Raw genomic sequence first — 20,796 nt, forward strand, 5'->3', positions numbered from 1 at the left:
AAACTCTTACCACTGAGTCCTCAATTCAATTCAAAGAGCTGGATGTTGGTCTGAGCCATCGACCTGGGGCCGGCCAGCACTGCCTCTCTGATGGCCACACAATCCTTGAGAATGAATGACCACTGAGTCCTCACGGTCCCTCTGGACCACGTGGCCACTGGGTGAAGACGGCAGAGCTGGTTGCTAACGGCCTCCACCAGGCGGCTGGTGTCTGGGAGCTTGGAAGTACTTGTACTGGCTTGAGGAAAAAGGTTTTGGATCAAAAATGAATTTCATGTTTGCATGAAATGATAATACACAACATACTTAATCACAAGCTATGAGACACACGCATGTACCTGGGATGAAGTGGTTAAGGTGGAAACCAGGAGGCTGACCCCGCCCTATGTCAGCTTACCAGTCTCTGTGTCATCTAAACATTAAATCTGTGAACTCTTCTCCAGCAGAGTGTAACAAAAATAGGCGTCAAGATGTAGTGATGCTGTTATATGTCGAATATATTCCCCACCTGGGCAACTTACATGTTATTCCCAAATGACGTACAAATGGCTTGATGCAGTAAACAGTGCACGTAGCTGCTGTGAATGAGGAGAACATCAGACAGTAAGGTAATAACATCTACATATTTGCAAAAGAGAATTTATCTATTGTACTGGATGTGAGGGAGAACTGACAGGTAGTGGAGTTATCACTGCGGCTAATACGTCTCTGGCCCTTATATCTGAACAGCAGCAACTGATACTGAGAAATTGCACAATGTTACTGCATGACAATAAAATCAAACATCAATGATCTTAATACCTTGAGGACACTAATGCCACAATATGTTTGGGATGATCACAGATATTTACTTGTGAGAAAAATCAACAAATGGTAGATGATGGATGACAAGTGCAAATTGTACAAATGACGAAATGTAAAATATTTCATAAGACAAAATTCCAGACAATGTCTTATATATTGTGACACAAATTATTGCCCAATTTTATTGCACAAACGTGTAAATGATGCATATTGTGTATCTGGCACAAAACCAGGTTCTTCGTCTGGATGTTGACACTGCAATTCACTGTCCTTGTTTGGAGTCCAATGATCGTCCTTTGTGCAGCAATATCAAATTTCTTACAATGTGTTCTCCAACAAAAGCACATCTCCCCCGAGGCGGAGCACGTAAAGCATCTTAAAGCATTTTATTTATTGACGTAAATAGATTTGCTTCTGTATGATTGTCTTAAAGAAAATGTCTCTTTGACCAACACATGATAATAATGCATCATGTATACAAAAGACCATTCAAAGCAGTGCTGGGTGAAGCAAAAACATAATACTGCACAGTTCTTAAAATAGTCATAACTTAAAATAATACAGTCCTTCAATACCACTTGATTAAATCATACAGGTACATACACAGGTCCTTCATGATAAGTCAGCGCAGCTTTTAACGAAACAGCAAATATAATAATCAGATCAATTGTAAACCAATGCTGCCGTGAAACCCATGCAATGTCCTTTAAAACATCTCAATCATCAGCATTAAACGCACGTCACATGTTACAATCAAATGAAAAGTACCGTTCAGTGTTTCCAACAGAAACACACAGATGTAAATACACATACCATGAAGGCACATGTGGCTTTGGCAAATTAAACACCCGCGTTTCCCCTCATCTTTTATGCAGCGCAGGCAGGAGGCCATTTTTTATTTTTATTTTTTGTTTGGTTCAATGTCTGTGTGTTGACGCTGTAATCAAGACACTTTGCTATGCTAAATATTCTAGATGATGTGGCAATCCAGCAGCTGTATTGCTTCCGTTTTTTTTTTTACATTTAGATCGGTTACATCATCCAACCCAGCTGAACAAACATATATACATAATTTAAGGCACAAAAGGCGAATTCCCTTAACTCTTCTCAAGCAGCCTGAAAGTACAATCCTGAATAGAAAAAGGCACAAGGGAAACACTGGTACAAAAAAACTAAACAAAAAAACAAACAAAAAAAAAACATAAGAGGGAAACAGCTTATCGACACACTGAAGGAAGGCAACCGGTTGCATTATAAGCCCTGCACTGTTGCTGAATGATAACCCTGGGACTCCAATGTTGACAATAATATTGCCATAACATGTTGATTTAGCGTCACCTAACGCTGGGCTTTGTAAACAGGCCGGGAAAAGTCACATGTGCTGCCTCTCGACTTCATTTGTCAGGAAAGAGTCTGAATTCTTTTCTAAAAGCAAATGTATGGAATCGATCGTCCACCGGAAGCAAACGATGAAAGAGTTATTTAAGAGAACAGAGTCAACGTTGATCAAGTTTCATGAAAATACTTTTGTTTATGAGCAACTCAGAATTCACAGCGACCAGATTGACAAAGTCAAAAATGCATCTTCCTCCACAGCGTGGTTGTAAACCTGAAAGAAACCCACATTTCCTCCTAGTACCTAAACAGGTACAAATCTGATTTTCTTTTTATCTGAGCACAGTGTACCGCAGGAGGAACAGGCTTTGGTCTCTGAATATTGCCATTCTGCTGCTACAGAGGCACGTGATGTAAACTCCACATCGTGAGTCTGTCCTTTTACTTGGTCAAACGTACGTCAGATCAGTTTTTTTTCTTTTCTTTTTTTTTCTTACATGTTGCAGTCCACACACACAAATCAAACGCCGCCGCAGTTCAAAGCACAATGAGCGCAACACAGGAAGAGAGAAAAGGAGGGAAACAGGGAGGGTAGTTTTCAGGTGCTGTGATGGCTGCCACCTCTTCTTCACCTGGGGATCGGAGGAAGAGGAGGAGCTCCTCTCTCCTTTTTACCAGAACCTGGGAAGAAGAAAACACACGGGAGAGTTAGTGTTTTTATTCCTTTTCCAGAGCAGATGTATTTCTCTTCCACCAGGTGGCACTGTGTTACAGCCCAGCTGGACTGCACCTCTAGTGACCTCAGGGGTTGTATTTCATTGGTATTTCAAATGTAGTTTTGTGCTCTAGGGTCGATCATCTAGTTTTTGAAATACATTTTCTCGAGTATACATTTTTTTATTTATAACAAAGTATTTCTTAATAACGCAGTTGCTCCACAGGTATCAGAGGGTTGTCACAAGTTGAGAAAAGTCAGAGACTAGATAAACTTCAGGACTGAGAACACAGCTTTCTTTTTCTTACCTCCTGAAAACATTTTGGAGATATGACATTTTTACATCACCAACCGTTATTTATTTTCTCAAAGATAGATTGAGGAGTGAACCTCATTTTCAATGATGCCGAGATTACAAAAGCAGAAAGAAAACATTCAAAATACAAAAATCAGTTCCTAATTTTATTTTTTAAAAGATGTGTGTGCATGTCTGTGTCTGACCTCTGCCATCACTCTTTGCAATTATGCTGGGGTAGGTCTTCTGGAAGGGCATGTAGGGCTCCGGAGGAGGAAGGTCTGACACTGGATGGAAAGTGAAGCGAGACTCCCACTCGTCTGTTAATGGAGAGAAAAAGAGGTCAATAGTCCGCTGATGACACCAACACAAGCATATCATAAGTACTCGTATAGGTACAGACATCGACTGGGTCTCAGACGAGAGACGTCTAGTTTAAGAGAAGATGAATGAAGGGAAATTGATGCGTGAACAACCGCAGGAAATGTGATTATAAACCATCTGACTTTTCTTGGGCAGGACACTTATGAACTCTTGTCGCTACGTGTCCCCACCGCTTTCCAAATCAGACTTACTTTCTGTGGTTCAGTGGGTTAAAACAACACAAATGGAGGTCAATGGGTTTCTCTGCCATAGTTGAACTCGTGGTAAAAACAACACTGAGGGCAACGGGTTTCTTCTGTCCAGACTGTGAGAGGACAGTCTTTGAAAAACACAGCGAATCCTCTACAAGGTGTTTAACCAATCACCTGTCTGCAAAGTTAGCACCGGCACACATGGGTTTATATATCTGGTTTTTATTCTACTTACATCTACAGTACATGTACTTTACTTCTCTCCACTGGTATTTCCACCCCGCCCAAATCTTTTTTTATCAATATTCAAATTTACCAAACTAACACCTTCAAGGACATACTCACCCTGTGTCGGGTTGTGGTGAGAGTTTTGGAAGCCGTTACCCATGGGTGGTGGAGGAGGCGGGGCTCCCCCTGTCCCTGGCCTGTCTGGAGGGAGGGGAGGTCTACCCCCGGGTCCACCACGAGGGGGATCGGGGCCTGGCCGACCGATAGGAGAAGGAGCTGCCGATGACCTCACACTGCCCCCACCCACGGGACGACCCGAGGGAGGAGGGGGAGGAAGAGGTCCTTTGAGGGTAAAAGTAAACACTGATGAGATACAGGCTCCTGAGGTGAATGGTTTGTGTGCAGTAGTGATCCATGGTTCAGGTAACTGATCAAGGCCGTTCACCTGTGCGTGCTGAGGACTGGTTCCTCCCAAGAGATGGCGGCCTCTCGTTCGGTGGAGGAGGCAGAGGTCCCGCCCGGCCGTGAGGCGGAGCTGGACCATGGCTGCCGGGGAAAAGCAGAGTTTTAATCTGAGGATCAATTTCACAGCATTTCATCTTAAAAAAAAGGAGAACTAGCAGCTGAGCAGATTTATCTTTACGACACGTTGCTTGTCATGACGACTTTGTATTTGAAGCTGAATATACAGAAGGGATCATAACGTCACCTCACCTCCCTCAACAGCCACAGTTACCAAGCCCCTGAGCAAAGCACTGAAACTCCCAGATGAAGTGCAGTGAGTGCTCAGCAGCGTCAGCCTGTGGCAACACTGGGCAGCTCCACATGTTCATACGCATACGTGTTAAAAAACTGTATTTTACACGAGACAAATGAGGTTTTTAAAAAAGGGACGGATCTTTTCAGAGGGAAGCGACATGAAGAAGTTTGCATGATGTGTTACTGCAGCAGAATAGAACAGCTATTAGATTTGAATCTATGCAAACTGTAACACAGCCACCACAGAAGATTTAACTATCAAGGATATTATCTCAGTGTGTGATGCCTGATAGGAAGCCCTGTGTACACACCTGGCTTCAATGCAACTCATCCATTAACACTAAACAAATACCATAAAACCTTTCCCAGTACCTGTTGAGTGAGCTGTTCCTTTGGGGTAGACGAGGTGTGCTGTGGTCATCCCCTCCAGCTGGGGTGGGCGGGACAGGTGGAGGGCCCGGTCGCCCCGGCGGGAGAGGAGGCCCCCCCCCGACAGCTGCGGATCGAGGGGACGAGGAGGAAGAGACAGAGGGAGATGGTTTGGAGTTGACGGAGGGCGGAGGAGGGGGCATGTCGCGGGGCATAGATGGCCGATGACCTCCCAGAGGAGTTGGCGGTGGTGGGGGTCGGTCGTCGGGAAGCGGGGGTCTACCTCCGGGAGCTGGCGGCAAGGGAGGGCGGCTGCTGTTTGAGGGTGGAGGAGGAGGTGCGGAGAATCCTGGTCTTGGCCCGGGTGAGGAGCCTCCTGGTGGGGGAGGGAGAGCTCCGTGTCTCCCTGATGGAACACTGGGAGGCGGAGGACCAGAAGCCGGGCTGGGTCTGGGTCCTCCAGGGAGTGACGGCGGAGGTGGGCCCCCACGAGACTGGAAGGACTGGCCCGGTCGAGGTGTGTTGGGTACGGGAGGAGGGGGGCCTCCCGGAGTGTCTTGTCTGGAGAAATTTGGGCGGCCCGGGGGGGACATAGCAGAGACGTTGCCACGGCCACCACCCAGGGCTCCTCGGAGCTTCGGTGGGCCAGCGGAGCCACCGCCTCCGCCGAAGGGGGTGGGGCCACTAGAGCGGCCTCCTGGGGGGAACACAGGTCCTCGGCTGGGTCCCGAGTCTGGAGGGGTGAAAAGACAAAATGACCAATGTTAATGCTGCGTTCATCATCATCATCATCATCATCATCATCATCATCCTTTAGATTATCAGTTATTTCTTACCTGTGGTTTCTCTGTTTGTTGCAGACCTCAGTTTTGGCATCCCTCCTGCAAACAGGCCTCCTAAACCAGCAGGAGACCCGCCACCAAAACCTCCTCCTCCTCCTCCACCTCCACCTCCGCCGCCGCCACCTCCTCCTCCTCCTCCGCCACCTCCTCCTCCTCCTCCTCCACCTCCACCTCCTTTAGGTTCTGAGAAGATAAAAAAAATATTAAAGTTAATGTTCATTTACAGGATAAATCTTCCACATTCACTGCAAGCTGTTTGTATAAAGACGTGATGTTAGTATCCATTAACTATCGGTCTCGACTTACTGTCCAATATGGGTCCACTGCGGTCATTGGTAACGGTTTTCTTTAGCCTGGCGCCTTTATTGATGTCGGACAACAGAGCGTTCCTGCCCTGCTGCTGTGAGCGGTTCAGATTTGGCTTCTCTGTGTTGGCCTGAAACAGAGACAGAGTGAAGCTGCAGAAAACACCCGAGGGAGAAGGAAAACAAACACCCGATTCTATCGATCTCTATGCGTCGAATGTAAAAGGTTAAAGCTGCGAGTGGATCACAGGCCGTGGCGGTGAGTGGACAAAAATCAGGACCATGCAGAGCAAACAGGAGAAGAGACGTTATGACATCATTTATCCACAAGATGTCTCCGCTGAGCACAGTCAGCGGAGACTGATGACTTACAACATTAAAGGTGGGAGGAGGGGGAGGCCCAGGAGGTGGTGGGGGAGGTGGGGCTGGCATCTTCCTCTCTCCACTTTACTTTATCTGCACTGGACACCGCACCCTGAAGGACAGAGCACACGAACACTTCATGAACACACTGGTACTGCAAGATGTTTTTAAGCAGTTGCATTTTTTCCCAGACTGGAGACTGGGTTTCAGTTTGACTTCATTCAGAGCATGTAGAGATTTTCTCACTGCTGTCTTTCCACCTACAGTCCAGAGTAGACGGACGACAAGTGAGACTTTCAGATGCACATTTCTCCATCAACACCTCCAGAGACGAGCAACAGCTCTCACACGAAACTCGTATTTAGTTCAAAGCACCAACGGTTTGTGGCGTGCAGTAACCACCACAGCTGAAGGCTAACGCTACAGTTCTCATAGTGGCAGCCATGCTAGTATCTGACTGTGCTGGAGTGATTATGAAGTGACAACAAAAGTCAATACATTTTGTCCACAAGAAGCAGTGGTCACGATACTGACTTTCACTTCCTTCCATCTTGGTGAGTTTGAGAAATGAACTTAAAGACGACAGGCTGATATTTTCGCTCCACTTTCTTGCTCCTACAAACAGCCAATATGGCAGCAAGTGGTGAACACGACATTAGGCTTCACAGCGTCCCTTCAGAGATCGACTGAGATGACATGCCTGAAAGGTTCCAGGGGAAGGAAGTCCTGCTCTTCCTATCTGTTGAGATTGTGGCTTCAATGTGAGGTTGAGATTGATGATTTCCCTACGTAAACAGGGGTTGTTGACAAAATGCAATCTCTTTTTTTGTGTGTTTGTGTGTGTGTGTGTGTGTGTGTATGGAAAGTATTTAAAAAATTGCAACTTTGCAGGAAGTGTTGACAATATAGTGAATTCCTGGAGGGGCTGAGAGTCCAGATACAGCAGAGCACACATGAAGAAAAGATTTAAACGTTTTAAATAAGTCAGGAAAAAGTCTCCAATCAGCTGATGGTGCATGGTAGTTACAGGCAGTGACAGACTTAAAATAAATGTTTCATCTGACAGGAACTTGAGTCCCTATCCCTAACTTCCCTAAAATATAACTTTAAAACATGCTGCATGTCTAGTGTTTAACTGAACATCCTATACTTCACAGCCCTGAACAGTCTGCCAGGTTGAATTACTGGCCTGAGAGGAGTCACTTCCCCATCTAAACTGCATGGTCTGATACACACATGAACATAGTTGAAGCGTGACCACCTTAAAAAGATGAACATAACACAAACGATTCTTACCTGTCATCAGAAAATAGCTAACATTTAAGTCCCACAGAATCAGCTCCATTGCAGTCACTTGACTAGTGTTACCAGAGAACCAGCTGCAGTAAGATCATGGAGTTCGTTCAGGGAAAACGCCATGAATCACAAAACTAGTAAACAAGGGGCAAGAGGAGGAACAAGTATGTGACTTACTCCCTCACATGCATGCTCGCACATTCGAATTCACACCAAAATCATTCTGTGTCGCCTTACATAAACACACACACACAGCTCGGACTCTCACTTCATCTCAAATCTCACACACACACACACACACTCACTGTCAGACCGTCCTCTAGGGGCCTCTTACTTCCTGTATGCTGCTGACAAACAGGAAGTCACTGCACGGCTCCAGCACCGCAGCCATCCGGTTGCCAGGACGATGATGATACCTCTGCATCTCAGCTACGTATCATTTTTGACATTCTCCTCCTCTCTCGCACTTTCTTTCTCTCAGCTGTGCATCACTCCCACGCTGCATTTGTTTATCACCTTTCTTTCTCTTCCTTCCTCCCTTTGCTTTCTTCATCTGTTTGCACAAAGTCTTGACATTCATCTCAGCCGCCTTCTTTTCTAAGTCTCCCTCCCCAGCCCATAATCTTTCTTCCATCTCACTCGAGAAAGCATGGTCTGTCACCTTCCATGTTTCACACTGAAAACTGGCACTGAGATTTTGTCCCTATTTTGTCAAAATAAGACCCAGCAGCAGGACAACAGCAGCAGCAGACAAACGAGGAACAGAAGAAACTGTTCTTGCATGACACATGTCACATTTGTGCCCAAACCCAAACTGGGTCTGAGCGAGGAAGCACGTTGGTGAGTCCACGCCTAATGACACCGACTACCTGAAGACGATAATACTTGCAGCAATATTAACTAAGGATTAGAAAAGTTTATTTTGGAAGAATATTTCTGACTGTTATCAAAAGCTAAATAATTACTAATATGCAATGTTTACAATTATAAAAAAAGCCCTTAAAACGCTGCAGAAAATGACCAAACACACACAGGACAACGTGTACAGCACACATGCCTCGGTGTCAAGAGTTTACACCTGCCATACTTTTACTGGAGACCGTGACTGTGTATGATGTGTGCGTGTGACAACGCTGAAGTCAGATGCTTGAGATGCTAAATAAATGAAGCTTAAATCAATGAAGACTCAGCGAAGAACAGCAGAGAAGGAGGCGAGTTACAGTTACATGTCAAAATGAAGATAAAGGCTCAGCACACGTCGACAGTCTGATTTCTGCTTACTTAGCGAGACCGACGGTCCAAGAGCATATGTGAAGCATCTTTAACCCTCTTGCTCATAAGATAATAATCATCCAGTGTTTATATCCCAATTTTCAGAACTCAGCTTTCTATACTGAGGCCCCGTTCTGACTCTTTGACAACAGCGCAACATGTGAGTGAAATAGTAGATCGATGTATAATAAATAACTAAAATGAAAAGTGTCCGTCACTTTACTTTGACCAAATTGTAGAGGCCTTCTAACTCCACCCACGAGTCAGGTAGGATCAACATCACGAAATGGAAAGGGGAGTTTACAGATTATAGAAATATTTGACATTTCAACGTCATGACAGAAAACTAGTACGATACAATTCCATCACATTTGTTTCTAATAATCGCAAACGAAACAATCCTCAGGGTCAGGCGTGAGGTTTTGTCTTGGACGAACTTTAGCTGAAGTGGCAGATTTAAAGATTTAAATCCAAATGCACATGTGCATGTTTCCACTGCTCTAAAAACTACAGATGTTTCTATCCACCACGGCAGAGCCCTCTGTGGCAGGGAAGTGTATTTCCATCACTCTGTGCTGAGGCTACTTAATTGCATTTTAAAATATGCTGAATTTATGACTCTGCTTTCTGCTGTCATCGAGAAAGGGCCCAGAGTCTTACTTCAGTCTATGAATAGGCCTGAGCCGATTTCACAGTTAATCAGGATATAGAGACCAACACGTCGACTCATTTCCTGCAGCAGTGATGAAATGACACTGACACAACTGCAGATGTAAGAGCAACACATAAAGCAAGGGAGGAAGACAGGAGCCAGTGAGACCGAGTGTCTTATTATGTGTTGCAAGGTGAGGAAAACCCCTGCTTGGTTTTGGTTCACAGTTGCACCAGGTTACTACAAGCAAGCTGAGTCCATTTATAAGCGGACTGACGCAGATCTGAGTGAATGCAGACACACATCCAACTTCCGCCGTAGGAAACAGGCCTGTGTGTTGAAATGCAACTTCTTTCTTTTTGGATGAATTCAGAAGTTGAATGTATATCTCTCTCTCTGTCTCACACACACGCACGCGCACACACACACACACACACACACACACACACACACACACACACACACACACACACACACACACCCTAATATTTGCTGAGCGTTCACAATGGCTGCCTTGACAGAGAGAGAGAGGGGGTGGGGTGGTGGAGAAGGAGATATGAGGGTGTGGATGCTTTGAAGAGACACCATCAAGAAGACACACACACAAACACACACACACACACACTGGATATAGCTCACATATGTTTCAGTTTACAGATGGCCATAAAAAGGCTTCTTCATCCTGCTACTGAACCTCCTGTGCTCCATGACCTCATTAAAGTTTCTGCAAATATGGTGCACACACACACAACCACAGCACAATCACACACACACACACACACACACACACACACACACACGCACACAACATTTAGAATATCAACACTGCACTGATACTTGAACTTGTGGCTGATTTGATTCATCTCTCACGCTGTTCTCTCTCTGGAGGCTGTTTAAATGAAATCGTCACATATTTGGCGACTTGTTAAGCGACAACAACGAAGACGTCGTCCGTGTGTCTCCGGGTCACTGTTGGAAACACAGTTAACGCTGAGAAAATTCTCATTTTATGAGCAAAACCACTTGTCAAAATAGCTTCAACTGCTACAGTGTGCACCGACTTGTGGCCGAGAAAGGTGTAGGCAAAGTCTTTTCCACCCCTGACACCATCACTCCACCAGGTAACAGAACACCTGGCGTTACACTGCTGTGCAGACTGGGGTAAATAGACATTTCAGCCTGTATGGCGTTCAAAAAAAACTTTCAAAAATGGTTTCATTTATAAATAACAACATTACAAATCAGATCAAACTCAGCAGCTGAATCACATTAAATTAGTTGTTTTTTTTTAGCATGACTAAAAAAAGTCTGTGGTTCCATGTGGAAACACGTTGTGGTTTTTGCCGAGGTGATGGTGGATAGAAGTGAGTGTGTGATTAACCGTAAACCCCCCATCACTTTTCACCCAACTTCCCCCCAAAGCTCTCCAACGGCTCAGCACTTAATGCTACGTTTCCAGAACCAAACACACCTCGTGTAATTCAACAACATTCAGATATGTTTATAAACCTGTCTCCACTGGAGATCATCAAGAAAAATGGACTGAGCTGCTGCTGCTAATGAAAAACATAAAAACCTGAGCTGACCTCCGGGAAAAGGTAAGGCAGCCCAGGGTTGTAATAAATGTGTCGGCTGTGCAGGAACAGTGCTGAGTGGCTAAGCTAACATCCTGTGGTGTGTTCACATGCACTTGCTCACACACACACACACACACACACACACACACACACACACACAGAGACACACAGAGACACACAGAGACACACACACACACACACACCAGCTGTATCTGGCAACAGATGTGGTTCTCTTGCTGTTGATTTAGTCTTCGACTCAGCAGGGTAATTTTACCTCCCGAATATTCTTCAAATAAAGAATTTAATGCTGAATACGTTTGATGGCGGAAACGTTCACGGATGAGTGTCTTCTCTAGAAAGACCCTTATGTATTTATCTTATTAATTAAGGGGTTTCTGTCTGTCTGCATTTCCTCTCTAGATAAACAGCATGTGCTGTGTAGGCAGATGTGACTTAGGGAGGTTTAAATATGGGCTGTGATAAAGTTTTAACTGGCTAGACGAGGTTCATGCACATGTGCATCATACTGAACCTCCAACTACAGCAGATCAACTCACTGAGAAACATGCACTGTAACCACCTCCTCAGTGGCATACACCACAAGCATTACAACGCTGTCTCCTTGTTACTCTGCAAATATGTTGAGTATCTTGAGTCTTATGTGATTTTTTTTCCTGGTGATTTACAGCTGAAAGGTTCGACTGTCACCATTGAGTGTACTGGTGGCCCATGTTGAATAAAAAGTGCAGTAATAAAACAGCTTTGGAGTTGCAAACTCAACATTAATATTCTTAGTAGTGCACCATGTTAGAGGAACAATTCACAGCAACAGTTTTCTGAGAAGCTCGTTCATGTCCAAGTGAAACTGGTGTAGTAACTGAAATATCTCTGACTGAATCGAGCAGGAAATCAGTGGCAATACCCACTGCTGATAAAGTCTGATAATATACAGTATACTATAACACTGCTATTTCAACCAAACCAAATCACTGTCAAACACGAGAAGAAAACACTGTCTGACGTTCACAGATTCAACAAGATTCCTTCATCTTCTTTTCATAATCGTTTACGTCATTTTTTAGGTAGAAATTCCAAAAATTGATTTTCAATCCTTCAAATTTGAAGACATTCTGCTCGTCTCTGTTCTATATTATTGTAAATCAGTTTTGGACTGTTGATAAGACAAAACAAGACTGTGTGCGGACGTGACCTTTGATTCACTCAATTACATCAATACTTAACACCTGAAGAAAGAAAACTGGACTTTGTTCTTGACAAAATGAAAGCTCAACTTTCATTTGTGACAAAATCAGCGTTGTATGTTATTTTCTCCTGAATGCTGCTGTTCACTAAGCTAACCTTGACCTCTGACCTTCCTGTGGAGCTTAGCTTCTTAAAAACATTCACAACATGCTCACAAAGTGAGCCAGGAAGCCCAGCTCTGTAATAAAAAGTAGACAGACTTGAAGAGGCGATATTTCCATTACTCACCTTATAACAGAGTCAAACCTCAAAGCGTGTGGTTGTGTCTGCTCTCAGTAAAAGTCTGTCATGTGGGTCAACGTTTTAAAAAGACTAACTGCATTTTCGATGGAAAAACTGCCTTAAAACTAAACGATAATCAAAATAGTTGCTGAATAATTTTCTGTTCATCGATTACATGATTAATTGCTTCATCATTTCAGCTCAACACACAGGAAACTCAGCTTTAAACGCAACAGGGCTGTGGTCCTCCGATACACTGCAGCTCTAATATCGTTTTAACAGATCAACTGTCACAACAGACAAAACAGTAACTGTGCGACGTGCTCAGTAAACTAAAGACAGGCTTCAGGCCTATTTCCATTTCACCTTTGCGGTGGCCTTGTCACCAAAAGTCTAAAACATGGTAAAAATGTGAGCGTGGAAAAAAACCATTAGCAAGTCTACAGTACTTACTCAATCTGTGTCCATAGAAGAATCAGCAGTATGTTCAGAAGGCAGTAGAAGAAGCACCTTAGTTCATTCCTCATAAAAATGCTAAATGTGAACAGCAGCCACATGCAGCTGAAAACAGAAGAAAGCGGAAGATTAGCAGCATCTAAAAAGGTTTAAAAAAAAAAATTCAGCAGCCTGCAGAACTTCTTGATTCCTCTTCCTCTAAACTAACACATTGCAAATTCAGAGAAGACCCACTTCTATACTCACAAACACACTCACACAAGCCACTTCCTCTTTTCAGTTCCCCACCTGGGGGAGGGATTCCCAGCGATGCTCGGGATTGAGATGAAGGCTGCAACAAGGTTGTACAAACTGGAGAGATGCACTAAATCCACCATGTGTCTGATATCTGAGGAGATCCGTTCAAACATCCAGGTAGTAGTCCAAAAAAAATATAAAACTACAATACATTTAGAGAGTGCATTCACCCACCGAGGCTGCACAACCTTCTAAATGTAATTTATTAACAGAAAATGTTTAGACTTCTACATCTGTTTTACAGATACAGCACATAGTTCTGATCTGGATCGGTCTACATAGTGGCGAATGCATAAACTCAGCGGCTGCAAACTAAATATTACATTTCTCTTTAAACCTTACACACAGTTATGCACCAATATTGTCGTTTATGACAAAACTGTACAGCTTCTGCACGTTTTTATATTGAATTTATATCAATATTCCTCACAAGTAAAGGTGCTGAAAGGCACAAGCCCCCCCCCCCGTGTGAAACAGCAACACGATCCACAGTCGTCATCTTCACCATTTCAATTTAAATTTCATTATAAATCCGACCAGTCAGCAGCCGAGTTCATCAGTGAACCTCTTGTATCAGAGGACCGTGATGTGACATTGCATCATCTACTCAAAGGTCAGTGACGCCAGAGTTAATGATTGTTACAAAAAGACATGATTGATGATGACGGTGACTGCACACTGTACTTCCTCTGTGTGGCCTGTGAGAAGGAGAGAAAGAAAAGCCCATGATGTCAAAAGGATGAGACACCAGAGCAGAAGAGTGATTATTCTCACACTCCAACACACACGCACTTGTTTTTGTTGTAATTTTGAAAACACGTGCACATTGATGAATACATTGGAGAAGTAAAAGATCACAAGGAAGAAGCAGCAGCAGCAAATACTGAAAAAGGAGAAAATGATAAGGAAATCAGATCCAGGTTTCTGTGCTGTCACTGCGTCCTGCTGATTCTAATTGGGATGAAGCTGAAAAACATATTTCTAGGTTTGCTGCTCTATGTTCAGCAGAACTGGTTTTCATTCAGAATCCTTTCTGAGATCTATTAGACACGAGAAAGGTTTCATTCATCACATCTGAAGAAAAACAAACCTTAAAAGGAAAGCCCCTTCCTACGTTTTATTTATAGAAAATGAAGTACGGCCTCTATTTAACTGAAAGGGAATTGATCCCAGCCCTCGGTGCTGCTGGACGAAAGGGTTAGCATAGCTCCACAGCTGCCACTTCCTGTGCTCTCAGTGTCACACTTCCTGTCTCACAACACAGTCAGCGGCGGCCTGCCAACCCACCATCGGCCGCACTTCAATACTCTCCCCCTTGTCTCCTTTTTTTTTTTTTTGTTTTTTTCTCCAGCCAACTACAGAACCAGAGCTGCGTCTTAAAGAGACACCTTGGCTTTCTCCCCCTGTGCTCAGCTGTTTTTCTTTAGCAGGCTCCAGTCTACGGTGAGAGGGGAAAAACATGTCTGAGCTGGTGCTTCAGTTAACCGTTAAAAAAAACAAAAAACAAATGGTCCAACAAGTTCCACTGCAGTTGGCTGATGCTTCAAGAAAGACAGTGCTCACAGAGTCAAATCAGTGTCCAGCCTTTACACAGGACAACTGTACAAACAGGAACATAATGACCCTTCATGTGAAGCTACAAGAGCCTCTTCATCACTGCAGATACTGGAACTGATACTGGTGAAGAGACTGAGAATGAAACAAACATCCAAAAACCAAAAACACCCGCACGTCCCCCTAAAATAGGTTAAAAAAGAAACAATTTTATTTCACTGAAATATGGATTGGATCATTGACAGTAAAAATAACCCTGTTTAACTTTGGTGGTTTGACAGTTAGATGCAATAAGTCGTCAATTTGTGGATAATAATAAAGTTCAGGTTTTATTGATGCAGAGATGCTGAGCAATTATTCCTTTAATTATCTGTCACATTTTTCCTTTTTGCTAAAAATGCATTTCTCTTTTCTTTTTTTTTCCCCTCAGTGTTCTCATCATGTCTGACAGGCTCTGCCCTGAACACATTACATCATGCTTCAGTGTTTTGTGACTGCAGCATCAGCAATTCAGGCAAACAAACACTTGAAACAAGCAAGTTGTCATTTCAACACTTTGCTTTTTGTCTGGAAAAAGAAACAAAGACACAAGATATAACGTGAGAGCTTTAGAGGTGCAGATACACAGATTTTGTTCGCTCAACGGCTGGTGTTGTACCTGCGTTATGTATCTGTAAACCCGAAGTTCAAGGCTATTTTTTCTGTGTTTTACGCACCTAACCAAAGGGGATAGTGTATTGATCTCTGAGCGCTTCCAAGATGCCGGTGAGCTACAAGTCAATATTTCCCAAAATGACAAACGACGGTGTAATAAGAGTCTGACTTCACAAATGATATTTTCAGGGCGACAGAAGTAAACTTGCAGAAATACAAAGAGGACAGAAGGTGTCTGCCAGAAACACTGAGGCGTCAAACACTGAATCATTCTGGAAAAATGTCAGAAATCATGAAAACATATGCCCTGACCGCTCCGACAATTTCAACAACAAAACAAAAACTTCACCAAACTGGTATTTCAAGGCTGTTGTGTTACAGTGTGTTTGTACTGTTGTGAACACCTTGTACATTCCTCAGAGCCATACATTATCACTGCATCTTCATTTAACCGTCATTTCAAAAGTGCAGTCTGCTGTGGCAACGGGAGCTGGGCCGTGTTTCAGTGTGTTCTACATTTCCTCTTTGTTTCCCATTGACATCAGCACGAGCCCTGCAGAGGTCAAGTGTGTCAGCAAGACTCTACGGCGTAATGTCACCAGGTTCAAGTGTTTCAAGCGTTTCTTCTCACCGCCAAACCCGGTATGTGGACGTTTAGGGTGAACACTTTGCACTCTTAAACAGCTGAAGGAGAACGAAGGGAGCACAGAGCAGAACTGATATGCCCTCCATCCTGTATGTCACAGTCACATGAACATTAGTGCAGCTCGCCCGCAGGCTACTCACTCACTTTAGACGCTTTGTGATCACACATCACCCCGCTCGTGACTCACAGACTGTAGGACGAGCAGCAGGATGTCATTCAAAATGCTTCAACTATGTGAAAACCAACAGAAATGTACAACAGGCAAAGTTCCATTCAAATGCAAAGACACAGTTATTTGACCGTTTTAATATTTGAGAATTTCCTGATATATTTATCATCTATATTCATTATTGTCATTATTGCTGAAACGAAACAGAGATAACACAATATAAATAATGTGATGTGCAATGCTTGTTATTATCACATAGCTTATTAAGATAATCTCTTTTTTGCAGACTTCACTGGTGGTGTAAGCCGTAACAACAGTAATAATATATTTATATAATAACATATTTTACATCAATGTTTTTTGGTGTAGCTTTGGGCATTGGGCAAAAAGCAAAGCGCCTCCTGAACAGGTTGAAGTCACAGCGCTAACACACACACACACACACACACACACACACACACACACACACACATAACTTGAATGTGGGATGATACTGGACACTGAGCCACTGTGCTGCCTTGATAATATATATATGGTTTATAATAATCACCATTTTGTTTTTACATGTCTAATTCTAATAGATTGCAGCGTTTCTACCACTCAGGCATTCCCTGACCACATAAATAATTTGCATTTAAAATCTGACCATGGCTGTTGATGACTGTGATATTTTGCATTAACAACACATGAGGCTCAAAGTCAGTGTGAGTGTTTGAGCGCCAGACAGACAGAGAGATGCCAGGATCACATGCTTTACACAGGAAACAGAGCCGAGCACAAAGAGAGCACAGTATTGTATTATGTTTCTACTATTACCCACACATGCTAAACAAACGCACATGCTATCCTCTGACCACAAAAGTTACAATGCTAGACAATGCTGCACTTCTTTTCACGTTGTATCTGGTCATCTGTAAATGCAAGGCAGGAAGTGATGAGAGGTCCTTTAACTCTCCTGACTTCATTTGAAAAGACGACTCAAGAGGGATTTGTGTAAATGTTAGAGCGGGCAGACCTCACTTCCTAACCAGCGCCGGGTTCGTCCCACCGCGCTCCTAAAGGAATGCCAAGAACTCCGAGCTACAATGAGATAAAACTAGTTCTGTGACGAAGCACATGAATGAGAACACAACCAGAGGCAACGTGAGCTCATAAACACGGCTCCTCTCTGCTGCTGTGCACTGACCAGAAACCTCAACACAATTTAAGCTTTGAAGAAACTGTAACATAATCTGACGGGAACTAAGAATGACTGAACTGCCTCTGTTCCTGCCCGGGTAACAGCCAGGACAGGAACTGGTTCAGTCTAAAATATGAAGAACCACGTGCACATCACACGTCTATAGATTGGGTCCTTAAATTATCACTGCAGCTAATAAAAGGAGCTTCATGAAGTCAGTTCAAGGTGTGTGACATAAAACCCGACAACATGACCTCACTGTTGTCACCAGTAGGTTTCTAAAGGGACTTTCTCTGGTCTGAGGTGATAGCTGCCATCTTTGTTAGTTTGGACCCTGAAAATCCAAATTTGAGGAGCTGATACGGGGGGGGGTCAAACTGTTCACCAACACATAACATGAAGTGACTGTGTACAGGTGAGGGTTTAAAGTATCTCCACATGTTGAACTGCCCTGATGTGTGTGGCTGTGGGTGAATATGAGGCACTGTAAAGTGCTTCGAACTGCTCTCCCTGTGTAAGTGCCGTCCACTTCCCATTGAATAAAACATGACTCCAACACACAGAGTTTTTAGACGGCAGCACTGAGCAGCAGTAAGAACAGCACCGTGCTTCAGATTCATGAACAAACAACATCTTTGTTCATTTAAGTGGATAAATCTTTTTAATCAAAGAACCGAATGTGCATGGATGTGGTGCTGACCCAGAAACACACTGACAACTAACAGTGACTTAGGGGAGCAGTTCACACAGAAGTCAGTGCAGTCACAGCCTTGTCTGTCATAACTCCACTTCAGTATGAATGACTGCTGCACACACACACACACACACACACACAGAAATAACTTGTGCAAATTGATTCCCTGAACTATGTAAATTTCCAGAACCGTCATGATTCCAGCTACTTTAAATTCCTCTTCTTCAGGCTGATCCCACTGCTCTGCGAGCAAACTGCTGCGTGGATTGCTTCGAAAGACAAAATCAACTTAGACTAATTCAATTTCTGGAGAAATTGGTTCATACGATCTGTTTTCTGCAGCTGTAAATAAATGATTCAGTCCGTTTGGGATCATGTGCATTCAGTAGAACAATAATAATTAATTTTCAACTGACACGGGGATATAGGACACTTACTGCTTTTCTTCTGGAGTGTATGTGCACACAGCGGGACAAGAAGATCCCGACTACACGTTGCAGCATACTTATCTAACCTCACACATGCAGCATTCAGCTGTAATGCAGTGATGCAGAGAATATCTTAGTGCTGTGGGCATGTAAATACACACAATAAGGTTTTAGATCAAATGGTACAATAAATCAAACTGTATAGCGATGATATGATCACATCATGTTAACATATGCTAATTATGTTTACCATATAGTCCGGTCCTGGACGAGCATGTTGCAACATCCAACTCAAGTGAGGTCAATCAATTCATTTTAAACTGGACTTCTAAACTAAGCAGCTACAGAACCAACGAGAAGGCGACTGGAAGTCGAGGAGCCGAGGAGAGAGTTTCATTATTGTGTTGCCCATCAGATTCGTGTCGTGTCAACATGTGTTTACTGTGAATTCTTCCACTCAAAGCAAACGCGTCTCTATAAACTAAATGTTTACAGAAGCTGGCTCGGCCTCAAGAGTGACTATGTGTCTATGTAAGTGCATGAAGAGTGACTGTTTCCAGCCAAATGGCATTCTGTCAAACAGGTTGGGAACACACACACACACACACACACACACACATACACACACACACACACACACAAATTCCTCTTCCTTAGCTTTCTGACTTTATGCCAGTCAATGATGTGGATATGTCCAGTTGAATTTCTTTTGGCATGCATATGTGTGTGTGTGTGTGTGTGTCCATCACCGTGTCCTACTCCCTACAAAGCTCTTTGAAAACAAAAGCCAAGCATGTGAAACACTGCAGTCCGTTCCTTCAGCTCCTGCTCTCCTCACTCTGGCAATTACACAACTCAAAACACATGCCTAATGTTCAGCTTGCCTATATATGACCAGCTACAGCCACACAGCAGAAAACACGCTGCGAGTTTCAGGGGAAAAACAGCTCATACAACACACAAACACACACATGCACGCGCTCACACACACACACACACACACACACACACACACACACACACACACACACACACACAGACCATCGTTTATGGGAGAAAGAGAGGACAAACCTTGGCCAGTTGCCAAAGCCCCTGCCAGAGCCCTGTGCCTCTTTTCCCCACGTCTGTAACCGACTGAACGTTTCTTTACGCGGCGAGATAAACAATTCGTCTCAAGTCATTCGCCATCACTGCTGGAATCGGCCCCAGCTGCTTTTCTAGAGGAGGATGACAACTTCTTTCTGCTTGTAAAGCGAACTCTCCCGGGTCTCACGGTTTTCCGCTTCACTGCAGTTATTTTCCACACGCGCGCGCGCGCGCGCACGCACACACACGCACAAAACTTAAACCAAACTTTTTAGGGTAACGTCTGCTGGACCTACCTCTGTGAGTACGAGACGCTGTGCACGGCTAACGCTTCACCATGGACCGCCAACGATACTGAGGTTGGTGTTGAGTCTGCAGAGGAGAGCACACTGGCAGGCAGGCAGGCTGGACTGGCCTCACCCAGAGCCGTATATACACTGGGTTCAGTGAAGCGTCTCCTGCGGGAGCAGCACGTGAGAAACATTATCTTCAGGAGCAGGAGGAGGGAGTTTCAAATGAGACCATAAATATTGATTTTTTTCTAGCTAAACCGGTTATAAAGTATTAGTCTGATATGATACATGTAGCCATTTTGTTTTTGTTTTTTTTACAATATTTGATAAAGTTAGCCACGCCCACTGTTAACTCACAGTGTAGTGTCTGGTTTATTGCTTATAAAAATGTCTTATGCTAAATCTTATTATCAATAAAAACATCCCCACCTGAACACAGAGCAGCAAAAGCTAAAACATTCATACAT

General features: G+C 43.7%; 1 protein-coding gene across 5 annotated transcripts; it reads right to left on the bottom strand.

Moving 5' to 3' along the window:
- Positions 1–953: 953 nt before the first annotated feature.
- wipf1 (WAS/WASL interacting protein family member 1) lies at positions 954–20,421 on the bottom strand. 5 transcript variants are annotated; one of them, XM_022752945.1, is made up of 10 exons: positions 20,333–20,391; positions 13,326–13,433; positions 6,600–6,702; positions 6,229–6,358; positions 5,917–6,105; positions 5,084–5,813; positions 4,398–4,498; positions 4,070–4,294; positions 3,356–3,469; positions 954–2,820 (listed from the first exon to the last, which is right to left on the bottom strand). In XM_022752945.1, exons 3-10 carry the CDS (start codon positions 6,657–6,659, stop codon positions 2,768–2,770), a joined length of 1,602 nt encoding a protein of 533 aa, XP_022608666.1. In that variant the 5' UTR covers positions 6,660–6,702; positions 13,326–13,433; positions 20,333–20,391; the 3' UTR covers positions 954–2,767. The 5 variants fall into 5 exon arrangements, with proteins under 5 accessions (XP_022608666.1, XP_022608667.1, XP_022608669.1 ...); XM_022752946.1 differs by lacking the exon at positions 20,333–20,391 and adding an exon at positions 13,575–13,659; XM_022752948.1 differs by lacking the exon at positions 13,326–13,433 and having other exon boundaries at positions 20,333–20,421.
- Positions 20,422–20,796: the final 375 nt, after the last annotated feature.

Source organism: Seriola dumerili, unplaced genomic scaffold, assembly GCF_002260705.1.
Source record: "Seriola dumerili isolate Sdu_G_001 unplaced genomic scaffold, Sdu_1.0 BDQW01000187.1, whole genome shotgun sequence".
Taxonomy (NCBI): domain Eukaryota; kingdom Metazoa; phylum Chordata; class Actinopteri; order Carangiformes; family Carangidae; genus Seriola; species Seriola dumerili.